This window comes from Pelobates fuscus, chromosome 10, assembly GCF_036172605.1.
Source record: "Pelobates fuscus isolate aPelFus1 chromosome 10, aPelFus1.pri, whole genome shotgun sequence".
Classification (NCBI taxonomy): Eukaryota; Metazoa; Chordata; class Amphibia; order Anura; family Pelobatidae; genus Pelobates; species Pelobates fuscus.
The window spans coordinates 5,049,422-5,070,555 of NC_086326.1; the positions used below are offsets into that span (position 1 = coordinate 5,049,422).

A 21,134-nucleotide genomic window follows, 5' to 3' on the forward strand; every position below is an offset into this window, starting at 1 on the left:
ATACTCCCAGTAATGTGTTTGAGTGTATAACAGAGCCCCAGAGCAATAATACTCCCAGTAATGTGTCTGAGTGTATAACAGAGCTCCACAGTAATAATACTCCCAGTAATGTGTCTGAGTGTATAACAGAGCTCCACAGTAATAATACTCCCAGTAATGTGTCTGAGTGTATAACAGAGCTCCACAGCAATAATACTCCCAGTAATGTGTCTGAGGGTATCACAGAGCTCACAGCCAAAATACTCCCAGTAATGTGTCTGAGTGTATAACAGAGCTCCACAGTAATAATACTCCCAGTAATGTGTCTGAGTGTATAACAGAGCTCCACAGTAATAATACTCCCAGTAATGTGTCTGAGTGTATAACAGAGCTCCACCGTAATAATACTCCCAGTAATGTGTCTGAGTGTATAACAGAGCCCCACGGCAATAATACTCCCAGTAATGTGTCTGAGTGTATAACAGAGCTCCACGGCAATAATACTCCCAGTAATATGTCTGAGTGTATAACAGAGCCCCACAGCAATAATACTCCCAGTATTGAATCTGAGTGTATAAAAGAGCACCACAGCAATAATACTCCCAGTAATGTGTCTGAGTGTATAACAGAGCTCCACAGTAATAATACTCCCAGTAATGTGTCTGAGTGTATAACAGAACTCCACAGTAATAATACTCCCAGTAATGTGTCTGAGTGTATAACAGAGCCCCACAGCAATAATACTCCCAGTAATGTGTCCGAGTGTATAACAGAGCTCCACAGCAATAATACTCCCAGTAATGTGTCTGAGTGTATAACCAAGCTCCACAGCAATAATACTCCCAGTAATGTGTCTGAATGTATAACAGAGCCCCACAGCAATAATACTCCCAGTAATGTGTCTGAGTGTATAACAGAGCCCCACAGCAATAATACTCCCAGTAATGTGTCTGAGTGTATAACAGAGCCCCACGGCAATAATACTCCCAGTAATGTGTTTGAGTGTATAACAGAGCCCCACGGCAATAATACTCCCAGTAATGTGTTTGAGTGTATAACAGAGCTCCACAGCAATAATACTCCCAGTAATGTGTCTGAGTGTACAACAGAGCTCCACGGCAATAATACTCCCAGTAATCTGTCTGAATGTATAACAGAGCCCCACAGCAATAATACTCCCAGAAATGTGTCTGAGTGTATAACAGAGCCCCACAGCAATAATACTCCCAGTATTGTATCTGAGTGTATAACAGAGCTCCACAGCAATAATACTCCCAGTAATGTGTCTGAGTGTATAACAGAGCTCCACAGCAATAATACTCCCAGTAATGTGTCTGAGTGTATAAAAGAGCACCACAGCAATAATACTCCCAGTAATGTGCCTGAGTGTATAACAGAGCCCCACAGCAATAATACTCACAGTAATGTGTCTGAGTGTATAACAGAGCTCCACAGTAATAATACTCCCAGTAATGTGTGAGTGTATAACAGAACTCCACAGTAATAATACTCCCAGTAATGTGTCTGAGTGTATAACAGAGCTCCACAGCAATAATACTCCCAGTAATGTGTCTGAGTGTATGATAGAGCTCCACAGCAATAATACTCCCAGTAATGTGTCTGAGTGTATAACAGAGCTCCACAGCAATAATACTCCCAGTAATGTGTCTGAGTGTATAACAGAGCTCCACAGCAATAATACTCCCAGTAATGTGTCTGAGTGTATAACAGAGCTCCACAGTAATAATACTCCCAGTAATGTGTCTGAGTGTATAACAGAGCCCCACGGCAATAATACTCCCAGTAATGTATCTGAGTGTATAACAGAGCTCCACGGCAATAATACTCCTAGTACTGTGTCTGAGTGTATAACAGAGCTCCACAGTAATAATATTCCCAGTAATGTGTCTGAGTGTATAACAGAGCTCCACAGCAATAATACTCCCAGTAATGTGTCTGAGTGTATAACAGAGCTCCACAGTAATAATATTCCCAGTAATGTGTCTGGGTGTATAACAGAGCCCCACAGCAATAATACTCCCAGTAATGTGTCTGAGTGTATAACAGAGCCCCACAGTAATAATACTCCCAGTAATGTGTCTGAGTGTATAAAAGAGCACCACAGCAATAATACTCCCAGTAATGTGTCTGAGTGTATAACAGAGCCCCACAGCAATAATACTCACAGTAATGTGTCTGAGTGTATAACAGAGCTCCACAGTAATAATACTCCCAGTAATGTGTGAGTGTATAACAGAACTCCACAGCAATAATACTCCCAGTAATGTGTCTGAGTGTATAACAGAGCTCCACGGCAATAATACTCCCAGTAATGTATCTGAGTGTATAACTGAGCCCCACAGCAATAATACTCCCAGTAATGTGTCTGAGTGTATAACAGAGCTCCACAGCAATAATACTCCCAGTAATGTGTCTGAGTGTATAACAGAGCCCCACGGCAATAATACTCCCAGTAATGTGTCTCAGTGTATAACAGAGCTCCACAGTAATAATACTCCCAGTAATGTGCCTGAGTGTATAACAGAGCCCCACAGCAATAATACTCACAGTAATGTGTCTGAGTGTATAACAGAGCTCCACAGTAATAATACTCCCAGTAATGTGTGAGTGTATAACAGAACTCCACAGTAATAATACTCCCAGTAATGTGTCTGAGTGTATAACAGAGCTCCACAGCAATAATACTCCCAGTAATGTGTCTGAGTGTATAACAGAGCCCCACGGCAATAATACTCCCAGTAATGTATCTGAGTGTATAACTGAGCCCCACAGCAATAATACTCCCAGTAATGTGTCTGAGTGTATAAAAGAGCACCACAGCAATAATACTCCCAGTAATGTGTCTGAGTGTATAACAGAGCTCCACGGCAATAATACTCCCAGTAATATGTCTGAGTGTATAACAGAGCCCCACAGCAATAATACTCCCAGTAATGTGTCTGAGTGTATAACAGAACGCCACAGCAATAATACTCCCAGTAATGTGTCTGAGTGTATAACAGAGCTCCACAGCAATAATACTCCCAGTAATGTGTCTGAGTGTATAACAGAGCCCCACGGCAATAATACTCCCAGTAATGTATCTGAGTGTATAACTGAGCCCCACAGCAATAATACTCCCAGTAATGTGTCTGAGTGTATAACAGAGCTCCACAGCAATAATACTCCCAGTAATGTGTCTGAGTGTATAACAGAGCTCCACAGCAATAATACTCCCAGTAATGTGTCTGAGTGTATAAAAGAGCACCACAGCAATAATACTCCCAGTAATGTGTCTGAGTGTATAACAGAGCTCCACGGCAATAATACTCCCAGTAATATGTCTGAGTGTATAACAGAGCCCCACAGCAATAATACTCCCAGTAATGTGTCTGAGTGTATAACAGAACGCCACAGTAATAATACTCCCAGTAATGTGTCTGAGTGTATAACAGAGCCCCACAGCAATAATACTCCCAGTAATGTGTCTGAGTGTATAACAGAGCCCCACAGCAATAATACTCCCAGTAATGTGTCTGAGTGTATAACAGAGCCCCACAGTAATAATACTCCCAGTAATGTGTCTGAGTGTATAACAGAGCCCCACAGCAATAATACTCCCAGTAATGTGTCTGAGTGTATAACAGAGCCCCACAGCAATAATACTCCCAGTATTGTATCTGAGTGTGTAACAGAGCTCCACAGCAATAATACTCCCAGTAATGTGTCTGAGTGTATAACAGAGCTCCACAGCAATAATACTCCCAGTAATGTGTCTGAGTGTATAACAGAGCCCCACAGCAGTAATACTCCCAGTAATGTGTCTGAGTGTATAACAGAACTCCACAGTAATAATACTCCCAGTAATGTGTCTGAGTGTATAACAGAGCCCCACAGCAATAATACTCCCAGTAATGTGTCTGAGTGTATAACAGAGCCCCACGGCAATAATACTCCCAGTAATGTGTTTGAGTGTATAACAGAGCTCCACGGCAATAATACTCCCAGTAATGTGTCTGAGTGTATAACAGAGCTCCACGGCAATAATACTCCCAGTAATCTGTCTGAATGTATAACAGAGCCCCACAGCAATAATACTCCCAGTAATGTGTCTGAGTGTATAACAGAGCTCCACGGCAATAATACTCCCAGTAATCTGTCTGAATGTATAACAGAGCCCCACAGCAATAATACTCCCAGTAATGTGTCTGAGTGTATAACAGAACGCCACAGTAATAATACTCCCAGTAATGTGTCTGAGTGTATAACAGAGCTCCACAGCAATAATACTCCCAGTAATGTGTCTGAGTGTATAACATAGCTCCACAGTAATAATACTCCCAGTAATGTGTCTGAGTGTATAACAGAGCCCCACAGCAATAATACTCCCAGTATTGTATCTGAGTGTATAACAGAGCTCCACAGCAATAATACTCCCAGTAATGTGTCTGAGTGTATAACAGAGCCCCACAGCAATAATACTCACAGTGATGTGTCTGAGTGTATAACAGAGCCCCACAGCAATAATACTCACAGTGATGTGTCTGAGTGTATAACAGAGCTCCACAGTAATAATACTCCCAGTAATGTGTGGGTGTATAACAGAGCTCCATGGCAATAATACTCCCAGTAATGTGTCTGAGTGAATAACAGAACTCCACAGTAATAATACTCCCAGTAATGTGTCTGAGTGTATAACAGAGCTCCACAGCAATAATACTCATAGTAATGTGTCTGAGTGTATAACAGAGCTCCACAGCAATAATACTCCCAGTAATGTGTCTGAGTGTATAACAGAGCTCCACAGCAATAATACTCCCAGTAATGTGCCTGAGTATATAACAGAGCTCCACAGCAATAATACTCCCAGTAATGTGTCTGAGTGTATAATAGAGCTCCACAGTAATAATACTCCCAGTAATGTGTCTGAGTGTATAACAGAGCCCCAGAGCAATAATACTCCCAGTAATGTGTCTGAGTGTATAACAGAGCTCCACAGCAATAATACTCCCAGTAATGTGTCTGAGTGTATAACAGAGCTCCACAGCAATAATACTCCCAGTAATGTGTCTGAGTGTATAACCAAGCTCCACAGCAATAATACTCCCAGTAATGTGTCTGACAGTATAACAGAGCTCCACAGTAATAACACTCCCAGTAATGTGTCTGAGTGTATAACAGAGCTCCACAGCAATAACACTCCCAGTAATGTGTCTGAGTGTATATCAGAGCCCCACAGCAATAATACTCCCAGTAATGTGTCTGAGTGTATAACAGAGCTCCACAGCAATAATACTCCCAGTAATGTGTCTGAGTGTATAACAGAGCTCCACAGCAATAATACTCCCAGTAATGTGTCTGAGTGTATAACAGAGCTCCACAGCAATAATACTCCCAGTAATGTGTCTGAGTGTATAACAGAGCTCCACAGCAATAATACTCCCAGTAATGTGTCTGAGTGTATAACAGAGCTCCACAGAAATAATACTCCCAGTAATGTGTCTGAGTGAATAACAGAGCTCCACAGCAATAATACTCCCAGTAATGTGTCTGAGTGTATAACAGAGCCCCACAGCAATAAGACTCCCAGTAATGTGTCTGGGTGTATAACAGAGCTCCACAGCAATAATACTCCCAGTAATGTGCCTGAGTATATAACAGAGCTCCACAGCAATAATACTCCCAGTAATGTGTCTGAGTGTTTAACAGAGCTCCACAGCAATAATACTCCCAGTAATGTGCCTGAGTATATAACAGAGCTCCACAGCAATAATACTCCCAGTAATGTGTCTGAGTGTATAATAGAGCTCCACAGTAATAATACTCCCAGTAATGTGTCTGAGTGTATAACAGAGCTCCACAGCAATAATACTCCCAGTAATGTGTCTGAGTGTATAACAGAGCTCCATCGTAATAATACTCCCAGTAGTGTGTCTGAGTGTATAACAGAGCTCCACAGCAATAATACTCCCAGTAATGTGTCTGAGTGTATAACAGATCTCCACAGCAATAATACTCCCAGTAATCTGTCTGAGTGTATAACAGAGCCCCACAGTAATAATACTCCCAGTAATGTGTCTGAGTGTATAACAGAGCTCCACAGCAATAATACTCCCAGTAATGTGTCTGAGTGTATAACAGAGCTCCACAGCAATAATACTCCCAGTAATGTGTCTGAGTGTATAACAGAGCTCCACAGCAATAATACTCCCAGTAATGTGTCTGAGTGTATAACAGAGCTCCATCGTAATAATACTCCCAGTAGTGTGTCTGAGTGTATAACAGAGCCCCACAGCGATAATACTGCCAGTAACGTGTCTGAGTGTATAACAGTGCCCCACAGCAATAATACTCCCAGTAATGTGTCTGAGTGTATAACAGAGTTCCACAGTAATAATACTCCCAGTAATGTGTCTGAGTGTATAACAGAACGCCACAGTAATAATACTCCCAGTAATGTGTCTGGGTGTATAACAGAGCTCCACAGCAATAATACTCCCAGTAATGTGTCTGAGTGTATAACAGAGCTCCACAGCATTAATACTCCCAGTAATGTGTCTGAGTGTATAACAGAGCTCCATGGCAATAATACTCCCAGTAATGTGTCTGAGTGTATAACAGAGCTCCACAGCAATAATACTCCCAGTAATGTGTCTGAGTGTATAACAGAGCTCCACAGCAATAATACTCCCAGTAATGTGTCTGAGTGTATAACAGAGCCCCACAGTAATAATACTCCCAGTAATGTGTCTGAGTGTATAACAGAGCTCCATGGCAATAATACTCCCAGTAATGTGTCTGAGTGTATAACAGAGCTCCACAGCAATAATACTCCCAGTAATGTGTCTGAGTGTATAACAGAGCTCCACAGCAATAATACTCCCAGTAATGTGTCTGAGTGTATAACAGAGCTCCACAGATATAATAATCCCAGTAATGTGTCTTTAAACTACAATAAATGTGTTTAGCAATCAGTCTGTGTAAATAAGATACAATAAGATATTCATGTTATAAATTACATTTTAGGTCTATACGTTGTTAGTAAAATTTCCCAGAATATGTCAGAAAGTTACAGTAATCTGCGCAGGCTCTGGCTGAATCATTTCAACAATTGTTAACTGGATTATTTAGCTGTCTGCACGGAAAGCATTAAATCCAAATAATAATTATATGTTAGGCAGAAAAAGTACATTTATTTCTACCAAATCCCATATATGGGTGTGAAGGTGCACGCACTGGCATTCTGTAACATTCACAAATTGTTATTTAAAAACATTAAACATGTAAAAAATAAAACGGGGGCAGCATTTGTTTATGTTGAACTTCAAGTTTAGAAGGGACTCCAGTTGCTTTTTTTTTTTTTAATATTGTTGAACAAGTCCAGCCTACATCTGTAGAAAATGCCTGCGATTGTGATGAGATCTGCTCGTAGACCTGATGCACGCGTTCTGAAAGCTCTTCATTAAAGCTCCTACACAGAGCCTTGTTCTGTTATCACAGACCCTGGTGTCCTTCCTGTCCTAGTAGATAGGACCCTCTATGTCCAAAAATGCATTTACATTATTTCTATATATTTACATTTAGATCATTTTTTTTATGCATCTAATTATTTGTTGCAAACAATATGCATTTATTAAAATGTGCACAAATATTTTCTTAAGTTTTAAAAAAGTACCTATTAGAAGATATAGAACTGGCCCTGTGTCAGGATGGGGCTGTGGCCCAACACGCGATTAAGTCAAACACGAAGAATAGGCTAAATGTGATAAACGTGTTACCGTGCCTTAGAATGGTCAGATTTAATGTAGAAAGAATAGTCAGAACAAGCAGAAGGCAGGGACACAGACAGGAGCATAAACGAGAAGGCAAAGCCAAAGGGTCAGGGATAGCAGAAATACGGATAGTCAGAACAAGCCAAGATCAAAAAGCAGATAACAATAAACAGAATGCGCTCTGGGATAACCAAACTAAGTGGAAACCATGACAGGGCACTGAACACTAGCAGGTTTGTGTTTAAAATAACCCTAAAGCCCTGCTCATTGGCCAAAATGGGTCTTATGACCCCAGAACATGCGTGTGCACCGAAAACGTGATGCCACACGCACGTTTGTCACATATGACTTTTAGGGGCGGCACAATTTAGTAGCGCAGTACTGCAGTGGCCAGCAGCCTCCACAATGCTGTATCTGGTCGCTACACCAGATGCGGCTCGGAGGGAGAGGCGCTGTGAATTAGGTGCGTAACCTCTCCCTCCTGCAGCGTGACCGCACCGATCAGATGCAGATACATGGCGGTGCCAATTGGGCACCGTGACACCCTGCCCAACACTTGCTTCCTTGCTAGAGAATCACGGAGAACCAATTTCCAGTCCAGCATCTCTTGTACAGAGGAGTGGCTGAAAGAGATTTGGGAATTTTACATTTCGATTTAATTCTTTTTTTACTTTAAGCTTTATAAGTTGAAGTACAAGTTTTAAAATGACTTTTTATATGTCCATTAAAATCATGACTTGCTTATAAAGATATTGTGGACTAACACAACTCAGCCATTCCACATAAGTAGTTTAGCAATGGGTTTGCCTCACTATTCCATTCCACCAGATGTACAGTGCGCTCCTGTAATATGGCGCTCTTGGTAATATGAGCAAAAAAGGCTGTGAAAAATTCTCTCTATTGTTTAAACTTTTGATATTTTGTAAAACACAAAAAGAAAATCTTCTCATGGATATCGAACAACCTAGGTTTAAAAAAAATAAAATAATCGTTGTTAAATATATGTGTGGCATCCTTTTAGTCAATACTTTGTGCTACCTCACTCACTCCTATAATGTGTGTGAGTTTGGAGAACAAAGATCATTTGTCCATACAGAATCTCTCCAAATCCTTCAAATTTCAAGGTCTACGCTGGTGGACTCTCCTCTTCGGTTCATCCCACAGATTATTACTTGGATGGCCATGGCAGAACCTTGTAATGTGGTCAGTAAACCATTGCTGGGTTTATTTTGATGTATGTTTTTTTTACAATTATAGAATGGGAACATAGTGTGTTTAAAAAAGATGAAATCAGTCCCTTGTGTCATAGACCGAGCTCCGGACTGTACTCACAGTCTGTATTATAAGGAAATCAGCCATTACTGATCACAAGCTCACACATCTCACCTAATCCGGTCTTGAATTATTTTATTGCAGGCTAACACAGAGCAGATTTATATTCCTCTTTAGTGCATAATTGGTTTCCAGCAAAATCAGGAATAATTCATTGTAAAGTCGACAGTGTAATCAATCTTGATTGAATGTGCACCTTGCAGTACTCACACAATAAGAAATGATGACATTTACTGAGAGTTACATTATCAGTAATTGTGTTTATAGTAAACATGCATTTCATATCGTACCTTAGCAGATGATCAATTCTAGACTGTTCATTGGGTGATATTCCATTAATCAGTGGCCGTAAATCGTGCATTATCCATTCAATGGCTGTATCCACCGACTTAACCCTTTCATTCTCACTGGCTTCAATGGCATCATAAGAAGCCAGCGGCAGCAAACCTGAGTTTGCAGATATTCCGGCAGAGCATACAGGCTGTATAATAAGAGAGAGAGTGAAATATATGTAAACTTTAACATCAACAACATCAAAATAAACTTTGACTTTTTGTAGCACATACAAATGGCTTTATAGCTCCCCAACACATTACTTGCCCGGAATGTCCCATTCCTCATGAAAACCACAATTTAGAAATGTCAGTTCTGATCTGGGACCTGTGCCCTCCCTGCAGTCCCAGTACTGAAAACACCAGAGAGAATTCCCAAAAATCAAGTTTCCTGAGCACTTTGTGCCTTTATCGTGTTGTCTATAGTATAAGACCAGTTTCAGACATGTATCTGCTAGGTACCCAAACAAATTTTATTCTAGGGATTGTCAGCAAACTGTGCTGTGCACAACAAAAACGCAGGCAGTTTGTATGGAATTCTAAAATGAATGCATCTCGAATAACCACATTACAGAGATTTGTTTTTACAAGTCCCACAACCATTTCACGTATAAGCAATTGTAAAAGGCAGAGATATGTCTTAACGCTGCATCATCTGTCATTCATAATAATTTCAATCTCAGACATGATATGAATACAGCAATGTCAGCTTGAGAACACTGGAATCCCCTTTCTATGTAGAGCTATGGTGCATGTCAAACATAGCGTATTAGCTGATATAGTGAGATATGATGAGCAAGGTAAGGAATGACTCCCATTCGTAATAACAGCCTAGATCGCTGGAGTTCAAAAACATTATGTAATACTAGGGAGAAAGCTGGACAAACCTTCAGGATCTTCTCATACCACAGAGATAGATCCCAAAATTCTCCTGAATACCTGATTGTGATACAATGCAAAAAGCTAAAACCCTCCAGAGGAAAACGTCACCCCTTTGCATGCATTGACCAAACATAGTGGGGGATGATGCCAGAATCTCAAGACATCTTTTATCTCGTATCACACCAGATCTTAAAATATTTATAAGAAGATTGAGAGCGGCAGCTCACGGATCTTGAAATGTTTATAGGAAGATTGAGAGCGGCAGCTCACGGATCTTAAAATGTTTATAGGAAGAAGTTCACGGATCTTAAAATGTTTATAGGAAGATTGAGAGCGGGAAGTTCACGGATCTTAAAATGTTTATAGGAAGATTGAGAGCGGCAGCTCACAGATCTTAAAATGTTTATAGGAAGATTGAGAGCGGCAGCTCACAGATCTTAAAATGTTTATAGGAAGATTGAGAGCGGCAGCTCACGGATCTTAAAATGTTTATAGGAAGATTGAGAGCGGGAAGCTCACAGATCTTAAAATGTTTATAGGAAGATTGAGAGCGGGCAGCTCATGGATCTTAAAATGTTTATAGGAAGATTGAGAGCGGCAGCTCACGGATCTTCAAATGTTTATAGGAAGATTGAGAGCGGGCAGCTCACGGATCTTAAAATGTTTATAGGAAGAAGCTCACGGATCTTAAAATGTTTATAGGAAGATTGAGAGCGGCAGCTCACGGATCTTAAAATGTTTATAGGAAGATTGAGAGCGGGAAGCTCACGGATCTTAAAATGTTTATAGGAAGATTGAGAGCGGCAGCTCACAGATCTTAAAATGTTTATAGGAAGATTGAGAGCGGCAGCTCACGGATCTTAAAATGTTTATAGGAAGATTGAGAGCGGCAGCTCACGGATCTTAAAATGTTTATAGGAAGATTGAGAGCGGCAGCTCACGGATCTTAAAATGTTTATAGGAAGAAGCTCACGGATCTTAAAATGTTTATAGGAAGATTGAGAGCGGCAGCTCACGGATCTTAAAATGTTTATAGGAAGATTGAGAGCGGCAGCTCACGGATCTTAAAATGTTTATAGGAAGATTGAGAGCGGCAGCTCACGGATCTTAAAATGTTTATAGGAAGATTGAGAGCGGGCAGCTCACGGATCTTAAAATGTTTATAGGAAGATTGAGAGCGGCAGCTCACGGATCTTAAAATGTTTATAGGAAGATTGAGAGCGGCAGCTCACGGATCTTAAAATGTTTATAGGAAGATTGAGAGCGGGAAGCTCACGGATCTTAAAATGTTTATAGGAAGATTGAGAGCGGGCAGCTCACGGATCTTAAAATGTTTATAGGAAGATTGAGAGCGGCAGCTCACAGATCTTAAAATGTTTATAGGAAGATTGAGAGCGGCAGCTCACGGATCTTAAAATGTTTATAGGAAGATTGAGAGCGGGAAGCTCACGGATCTTAAAATGTTTATAGGAAGATTGAGAGCGGCAGCTCACAGATCTTAAAATGTTTATAGGAAGATTGAGAGCGGCAGCTCACGGATCTTAAAATGTTTATAGGAAGATTGAGAGCGGGCAGCTCACGGATCTTAAAATGTTTATAGGAAGATTGAGAGCGGCAGCTCACGGATCTTAAAATGTTTATAGGAAGATTGAGAGCGGGCAGCTCACGGATCTTAAAATGTTTATAGGAAGATTGAGAGCGGGCAGCTCACGGATCTTAAAATGTTTATAGGAAGATTGAGAGCGGGAAGCTCACAGATCTTAAAATGTTTATAGGAAGATTGAGAGCGGCAGCTCACGGATCTTAAAATGTTAATAGGAAGATTGAGAGCGGCAGCTCACGGATCTTAAAATGTTTATAGGAAGATTGAGAGCGGCAGCTCACGGATCTTAAAATGTTTATAGGAAGATTGAGAGCGGCAGCTCACGGATCTTAAAATGTTTATAGGAAGATTGAGAGCGGGCAGCTCACGGATCTTAAAATGTTTATAGGAAGATTGAGAGCGGCAGCTCACGGATCTTAAAATGTTTATAGGAAGATTGAGAGCGGCAGCTCACGGATCTTAAAATGTTTATAGGAAGATTGAGAGCGGGCAGCTCACGGATCTTAAAATGTTTATAGGAAGATTGAGAGCGGCAGCTCACAGATCTTAAAATGTTTATAGGAAGATTGAGAGCGGCAGCTCACGGATCTTAAAATGTTTATAGGAAGATTGAGAGCGGGAAGCTCACGGATCTTAAAATGTTTATAGGAAGATTGAGAGCGGCAGCTCACAGATCTTAAAATGTTTATAGGAAGATTGAGAGCGGCAGCTCACGGATCTTAAAATGTTTATAGGAAGATTGAGAGCGGCAGCTCACAGATCTTAAAATGTTTATAGGAAGATTGAGAGCGGCAGCTCACGGATCTTAAAATGTTTATAGGAAGATTGAGAGCGGGCAGCTCACGGATCTTAAAATGTTTATAGGAAGATTGAGAGCGGCAGCTCACGGATCTTAAAATGTTTATAGGAAGATTGAGAGCGGGCAGCTCACGGATCTTAAAATGTTTATAGGAAGATTGAGAGCGGCAGCTCACGGATCTTCAAATGTTTATAGGAAGAAGTTCACGGATCTTAAAATGTTTATAGGAAGATTGAGAGCGGCAGCTCACGGATCTTAAAATGTTTATAGGAAGATTGAGAGCGGCAGCTCACAGATCTTAAAATGTTTATAGGAAGATTGAGAGCGGCAGCTCACAGATCTTAAAATGTTTATAGGAAGAAGCTCACGGATCTTAAAATGTTTATAGGAAGATTGAGAGCGGCAGCTCACGGATCATAAAATGTTTATAGGAAGAAGCTCACGGATCTTAAAATGTTTATAGGAAGATTGAGAGCGGCAGCTCACGGATCTTAAAATGTTTATAGGAAGATTGAGAGCGGCAGCTCACGGATCTTAAAATGTTTATAGGAAGAAGCTCACGGATCTTAAAATGTTTATAGGAAGATTGAGAGCGGGCAGCTCACTTTGCTGAGATATGTAAGAAGTAAAATAAATCAGGGAATGTAAAAAAGCCCAGAAACTAGACACAGAATGTCTTTAAATGAGTGTTAATCTGCATTCCCAACCAAAGCCTAAAGTACACCCAAGACATCCTCCTAGCATAGTATGGTCCACGGCAGGAGATGTACCATTACCAAAGCTCTTCTTAGAAGCTGCAGACTGATTATCACATATTTTTATGTTGTGCTGTTTCCTTCAAAGTTTTTAAATAAACATTAAACTTTGAGTATAAGATGTTCTTTTATTCATAATGGCAATGATGTCAATGTGTCTGGCCTGATATTTGTATACACAGAGACAGCAAAAAACTGCCTGTGTCCTGTAATCCGAATGTATATATTCACATATTGCTATGCCCAGTTTACAGGCACAAACATAAATACAGAAAAAAATAATGTTATTGCGATCACGATCAGTGCCAACTCACATTAACTTCGAGTTAAAACATGCATGCAAACTAAACTCTTACTACATGGCTACGTAGCCCCACATCCAGCAAACTGTGATGCCCTATGTGATCTGGCAGCGTTGTTTAATGGCCAGCATCAGGTTTATCAGCAATTTGATCTACAGTAGCTCTTCTGTGTGATCGGATCAGACAGGCTAGCCTTCGTTGCCTACATGCATCAAGGAGCCTTGGGTGCCCATGACGCTGACACTGTTTCACCGGTTGTCCTACCTTGCACCACTTTTTGTAGGTACTAACCACTGCATACTGGGGCCACCTCTCAATACTTGCCATTTTGGAGATGCCATTTTGGAAAGGCCCGGGCAATTTCTGTGACATGAGAGGGTCCTGCAGACTCTAGTCTGCCCCTCTTATACCTGGCCTGTCAGAGCGTTGCTACGTGTTTCCACACCGACACACGCCAATACTACCTGTGTGAAGGACATACTCAGTCTGAGCTCAGCGAAGGTGCAGGCTACAGTTATGTACTACAGGACCACCAGGGATCATCGTGTTTCCCTCCCAGGCCCAATGTAAGAAGTAAGGTTGGGGAAAACCTTAAACAAACTGTAATTTAAAATAATAATAATTTTTTAAAAATACTGTAATAGCTCCTTTCTCACACCCCATCACACCTCACACCTCACACGGTCACAAATCCCCTACACATGCTGCATCCACTATAGCTATAATCACACTTTCTCCCTAGCACGTACACACACACAGACACACACACCACGTAAACACTGCATGTCCTAAACAAACTGGATTCCCTATACACACAGATATTCCCCTCAATCCCTAAACACACAAATTACATTCTGTAAACACACACCACATCTCCTGTACAAACACACTTGCTACATCCCCTATCCACCATGAAACATCACCATAACGCAGAAGTTGACGTTTACTGTAATTACAGTACTGGTTGTTACACATTTTTCTTTCTAAATTTCTGGTTAAAATATATTGGTGAGTTTAATATTTAGAGAATTATGGAACTTCCATTATTTGTAGATTTTTATTAAGGTGATTGTAATTAAACATTTGCAATACTACAGGAATAACCTTGAGCCATCGCTGTATTGATGTCACTCTACATTGTTTGGCATCATCAATCCCAGAGCTTTGCAAATTTACAAAGTAACTGCTGATTGTAGTTACATATTAAAGAAAATGGAAATGAGGAGATATTTTCTATATTTACCAAGAATATTGAATCTGTTTTATGCAGAAAGCGTTACGGGAAACAGAACCATGTGCTTTGATTCGAACAAAAGGGAAAATTCAGAAGTCGTTAAACCTTCAATCCTACAATCACCAATATAATATACAAAGGAGTCTTCACATTTTGAAAGATCTCATTTAGAAGTTAGAAACAAAGATGAAACACTAAAAAGAAATTCTAGCTGCTTCAATCAACATTTTTTCATCTTGCTTTTGTGTGTTTGTATTCAAGTCTCGATTTGCTACAATATGATAGTCTAAACTGAAGCTCTATCAGACAATTAAGTAGAGCGCCAATCAAAGTGCCAACCGTTCAGCTATTTGATACAAATTAAAGAACTATGGTCTGTCACTGTTTAATATGAAATGAAAGAATGCTACCGAAATGCACTGAGCTGTGTTTTATTTAAACTAATTCCCCTATTATCTACCTACATCGAGTCTCCCTTTTCGGAGTCTCAATCTGTAAGAAAGGGAAGGAGATTGGATCATGGATGTGCACTCTCAGGGTCACCCGACATGTGCCCGAACATAAGTTTCAGCAGTTATTTGTAGATAACTTGTAATGTCACACAGCAAGAATTATGGCTCTAGAACCTGATCTGTTGGATCAAAGCAGCATTGGAATTAGCAAATATAGCCACATGACGTTACAGCTCCCAGTGGCAGCAACACAGCTACATTCAGTGCCTTGCAAAAGTATTCACCCCCTTGACTTTTTACCTATTTTGTTACATTACAGCCTTAAGTTCAATGTTTTATTAATCTGAATTTTATGTGATACATAAAACTATTTTTTAGAAATAGAAAACAAAAAATTGGCATGTGCGTATGTACAGTCAGGTCCATAAATATTGGGACATCGACACAAATTCTAATCTTTTTGGCTCTATACACCACCACAATGGATTTGAAATGAAATGAAGAAGATGTGCTTTAACTGCACACTTGTAGCTTTAATTTGAGGGTATTTACATCCAAATCAGGTGAACTGTGTAGGAATTACAACAGTTTGTATATGTTCCTCCCACTTTTTAAGGGACCAAAAGTAATGGGACAGATTAACAGTCATAAATCAAACTTTCACTTTTTAATACATGTTTGCAAATCCTTTGCAGTCAATTACAGCCTGAAGTCTGGAACGCATAGACATCCCCAGATGCTTGGTTTCATCACTGGTAATGCTCTGCCAGGCCTCTACTGCAACTGTCTTCAGTTCCTGCTTGTTCTTGGGGCATTTTCCCTTCAGTTTTGTCTTCATCATGTGAAATGCATGCTCAATCGGATTCAGGTCAGGTGATTGACTTGGCCATTGCATAACATTCCCATAGGCGTGCGCACGGGGTGTGCCGGGTGTGCCTGGGCACACCCTAATCCCCGCGGCACGCCTATGCATTGAGACCGGCAGGGGAGATCTCAGGATCTCCCCTGCCGGCTCATGCAGAGCCGGCGCTATCCGAGCGCCGGCTCTGCTCTAAGCCTCCCTCCCCACCGACCCACAGGCAGTGAGGGAGGCAGGAGAGGACCGGCGGAGCTCTTGCCAGCAGCTCCGCCGGGTTCCTCTCGCGAGATCTGAGCGTTGCCGTCCCTGCGGGGCTAGAGTTCACTCTCCTCTGGACCACCAGGGATGGCAGCAGCAGCAGGATCCCCCCTCCCAGGCATAAGGTAAGAAGGGAGGGGGGATAACTGATCTGCCCCCACCTCCACTGGACCACCAGGGACAAGGAACAATAATCCCCCCTCCCCACATAAAGTAAGAAGGGAGGGGGGATATTAAGTAATGTACCCCCACCTCCACCCCCCACAAATACACACATACACAGCACACACACACATACACAGCACACACACACATACACAGCAACCACAGACATACACAGCAACCACAGACATACACAGCACCCACAGACATACACAGCACCCACAGACATACACAGCACCCACACACAGCACCCACAGACATACACAGCACCCACACACAGCACCCACAGACATACACAGCACCCACACACAGCACCCACAGACATACACAGCACCCACAGACATACACAGCACACCCACACATACACAGCACACCCACACATACACAGCACACCCACAGACATACACAGCACACCCACAGACATACACAGCACACCCACAGACATACACAGCACACCCACAGACATACACAGCACACCCACAGACATACACAGCACACCCACAGACATACACAGCACCCACAGACATACACAGCACCCACAGACATACGCAGCACCCACAGACATACGCAGCACCCACAGACATACGCAGCACCCACAGACATACGCAGCACCCACAGACATACACAGCACCCACAGACATACACAGCACCCACAGACATACAGCACCTACACACATACAGCACCCACAGACATACAGCACCTACACACATACAGCACCCACAGACACACAGCACCCACAGACACACAGCACCCACAGACACACAGCACCCACACACACACAGCACCCACACACACACAGCACCCACAGACACACAGCACCCACAGACACACAGCACCCACAGACACACAGCACCCACACACACATACAGCACCCACACACACATACAGCACCCACACACACATACAGCACCCACACACACACACAGCACCCACACACACACACAGGACCCTAACAAACACACACACACAAAACACTACCAGTACCCTCACACACAAACAGCACCCTGACACACAGTACATTCACAGCACCCTCACAAGCACACACACACAAACACCCTCACCCACATAGTACACTACCAGCACACACACATCACACTAACAGCACCACAGCTAAATTTACCACACACGTAAGAAACTTACTGGGTAAATTGGGTTACAACCCAACTTCATTCTCCGGGCATTCCTTCCGTATAGGAGCCGCTTCAGCAGCTTCTAGCACTAACACCCCGGTCCACATCATAAAGAGACTGGGCCGCTGGAAGTCCTCCATTTACAACACGTATATTCCACGACCAGAAAGAGAACTTCGCCAGGCCTTCAGGAACTTGGTTATGTAATCAAATGCAATAAAGTGTGTTTTTTTTTAACTTCTCTTTGCCCTCTTTTATTTACAGGCCCACTCGGACGTTGGTTTTCGGCACACCACAACCAACTTTTATCTCTTACACTAGCTATTACATATTAAATTCCGAGCACAAGTAGAAAGGCCATTAGGCCTGAATTTGTGGGAGGAGTAAGTCCCCTACTTAAACACCCAACCCCTACTCACCTTTGACGTTCAAGTTCAAGTGTTCCCCACCCACCAGCACCCTTAGAACATACAATTCTCCTTGGTGGGCCCTCTTTTATTTACAGGCCCACTCGGACGTTGGTTTTCGGCACACCACAACCAACTTTTATCTCTTACACTAGCTATTACATATTAAATTCCGAGCACAAATATATATATACGCCGCGTGTGCTTGGTCTTGAGGGTGCACACCCTAATGCAATAGGCTGCGCACGCCTATGAACATTCCACTTATTTCCCTTAAAATACTCTTTGGTTGCTTTTGCAGTATGCTTCGGTCATTGTCCATCTGCACTGTGAAGCGCCGTCCAATGAGTTCTGAAGCATTTGGCTGAATATGAGCAGATAATATTGCCCGAAACACTTCAGAATTCATCCTGCTGCTTTTGTCAGCAGTCACATCATCAATAAATACAAGAGAATCAGTTCCATTGGCAGCCATATTTCCATTGGCATCAGTTCCATTGGCAGCCATCGTTGTTTGTGTGTAGTGGTGTAGCATAGGGATGCCTCTGCGGGCAGGATGAGATGTCTTACGGGCCTGTCACCTGTTTTGAGTGCTTGCTAGCGTAGGTCAGAGTAAATGCGGGAGCTGTTTTTCATCCTTAGTTCAGTTTTGTAATTACATCATTGGTTGTTTCTAATTGCCCCCTTACCAGATCTCCGTGTCGTTTGTGGGCCTCGGATATTTCGAAGGGGTTCGGTAGGAAGGTCTCGTGCGAAACACAGGCTTGTTAGTAATTATGTTGCTGGGGGTTCTGTTGGGTTAGACAATTAGAGCCATATAGGTAGTCAAAGGTAGGAGGGGGGGTGATTTTTCAGTATTCGAATGTTAGGTCCACCGGTGGCGTGACACGGAGATGGGTTTACATGCTTCGGGTGGCAGTATGCAGCACTACAATCTCATTTTGTTCTAGAGTTATGGCCATGTCCTAGTTATGTTGGTTCAAAATCAGAATCTGGAGGTGTTGGGTTGTCTAGGGGACTTCTTTGGTGGGGCGAGGGAGGCGGGTTAGTAAGTTGCCCTTTCCAGTACATTACCCATGGGGCCCAAGTTGATAAGAGACGTGTATTGTGTGCCGCCGTTTGAGTGGATAAGCACTCATGGGTATAGTATTGATGTATTTTGGCTAGTAGGAGAGCCTTAGAGGGGCATTGTGTTAGCTTTCAGTGGTTTGCAATTAGGTTTCTCACTGCTAGTGCTATGAGCGCCATGATAGTTTTTCCTCGTTTCGGTACCAATTTGGGATATGTTAGAAATATACCTGTATGTATGTCTAGGAGCGGCGTGGTAATGCCTATGGTTTGCAGTATATTCTGGCCTCTTGCCATAACGGGCAGATACGAGGGCATGACCACCAGATATGAGTCATCGTACCACTGTCTGTTCCACATCTCCAGCAGTATGGGGGGACCATTTTATACATTTTATGAAGTCTTTGGGGCGTTAGGTACCACCTGTACACTAATTTTTTATGAGCTTCGATATGAGAATAACACTGTGTGAGCCCTTTGAGTGCAGTTAGAGACGTTAGTATTTCCATATTGGATGTCGTTTCGCATTCTGCTAGCCACTGTGTCACAAATGTACGGGGTGGAGGTGGTGAAGTCCTTAGAAGGGCTTTATAGCAAGAGGCAAGGGATTTGGGTTTGGTTGGGGCCCGCCAGCACCTATCGTATAGAGCTTCTAGGTCCAGTAGGTCTGGATTGTGTGTTGTAACATCATGTGTGACATGGGTGGGTATGATGCTTTTGAGTTGCATATACAGAAACACTGAGGAGTTAGGTAGGTGGAATTCCCTTTGTAGTTCTGAAAAGGGTTTGATGTGGTTCAAATGGAGGACTTGATCGAGTGTGGTTATTCCCAGCTTGACCCAGGAATGCAGCGAAAGCCAGGGTGAAACCGCTTTCAGGGCTGTTAGTGGGGAACGTGGATGATATTTGTGGAGTGCAGTGTGTTTCTGGCGTATCATGTCCCAGTGGTGTAGGGTTAGTATAGTAGTTGGGAAGATTGTTGTGTCCTTGAGGCGTAACGGTTTTGGTGTCCAGAGTATGTTTACTAACGATGTGCCAGAGAGTTGATCAACTTTCATGTCTACCCATTGGTATACCCCTTTTCAGGTGTGTAGTTTCGCTGCTGCTTCTAAGACGGCTGCCTTGTAATATGTGTGTATATCTGGGAGGCCAACTCCACCCTCCATGTGGTGGTTCTGGAGGAATCGTTGGGAGATTCTGGGCTTGTGAGCGTCCCATATGTAAAAGGACAGCACTTTTTGGAGTGATTTCAAAAACATTGGTGGAGCCCGTAGGTGTAAGAGGCGGAACACGTACAACAGTTTGGGGACAAGGATCATTTTTACTGTATTGATTCTGCCCAGCCACGACAGTTCAACCGGTTTCCACCGTAGGCATTCAGATTTGCATAGGTTAAGGAGCGGTTTATAGTTATATTGGAATAATTGCTCAGTTGTGGGCGCGATTTTGACCCCGAGGTAGGTGATGTAGTCCGACCTCCAGTCAAAATCATATGTGTTGGTGAGTTCCTGAGTAAGGTCTCTAGTAAGGCCTATGGGCAGTGCTTGGGTTTTCGTTTGATTTAATTTGCAGTATGTCAGGTTGCCGTTACGTTCTAAAAGCAGCATCAAAGCGGGCAGGGATGAGGACACATCACTCAATGTTAAGAGAATATCGTCCGCAAACATGGACAATTTATATTCAGACCTGCCTACCACCATGCCTTTAATTTCGGGTTGGCGTCTAATTATATGTGCCAGCGGTTCAAGAAGATAGGACCAATAGTAGCGGGGATAGGGGACACCCCTGGCGTGTGCCGTTGGTTATT

The 21,134-nt window shown here is 42.4% G+C and overlaps 1 protein-coding gene across 1 annotated transcript in view; it reads right to left on the minus strand.

Moving 5' to 3' along the window:
• ENO4 (enolase 4) overlaps nt 1-21,134 on the minus strand; it is a 76,286-nt gene that overhangs the window by 16,270 nt on the left and 38,882 nt on the right. The window contains exon 3 of the mRNA XM_063435293.1: nt 9,374-9,564. Within this exon, the coding sequence (XP_063291363.1) occupies nt 9,374-9,564 (191 nt within the window). The remainder of the gene's footprint in view (nt 1-9,373; nt 9,565-21,134) is intronic.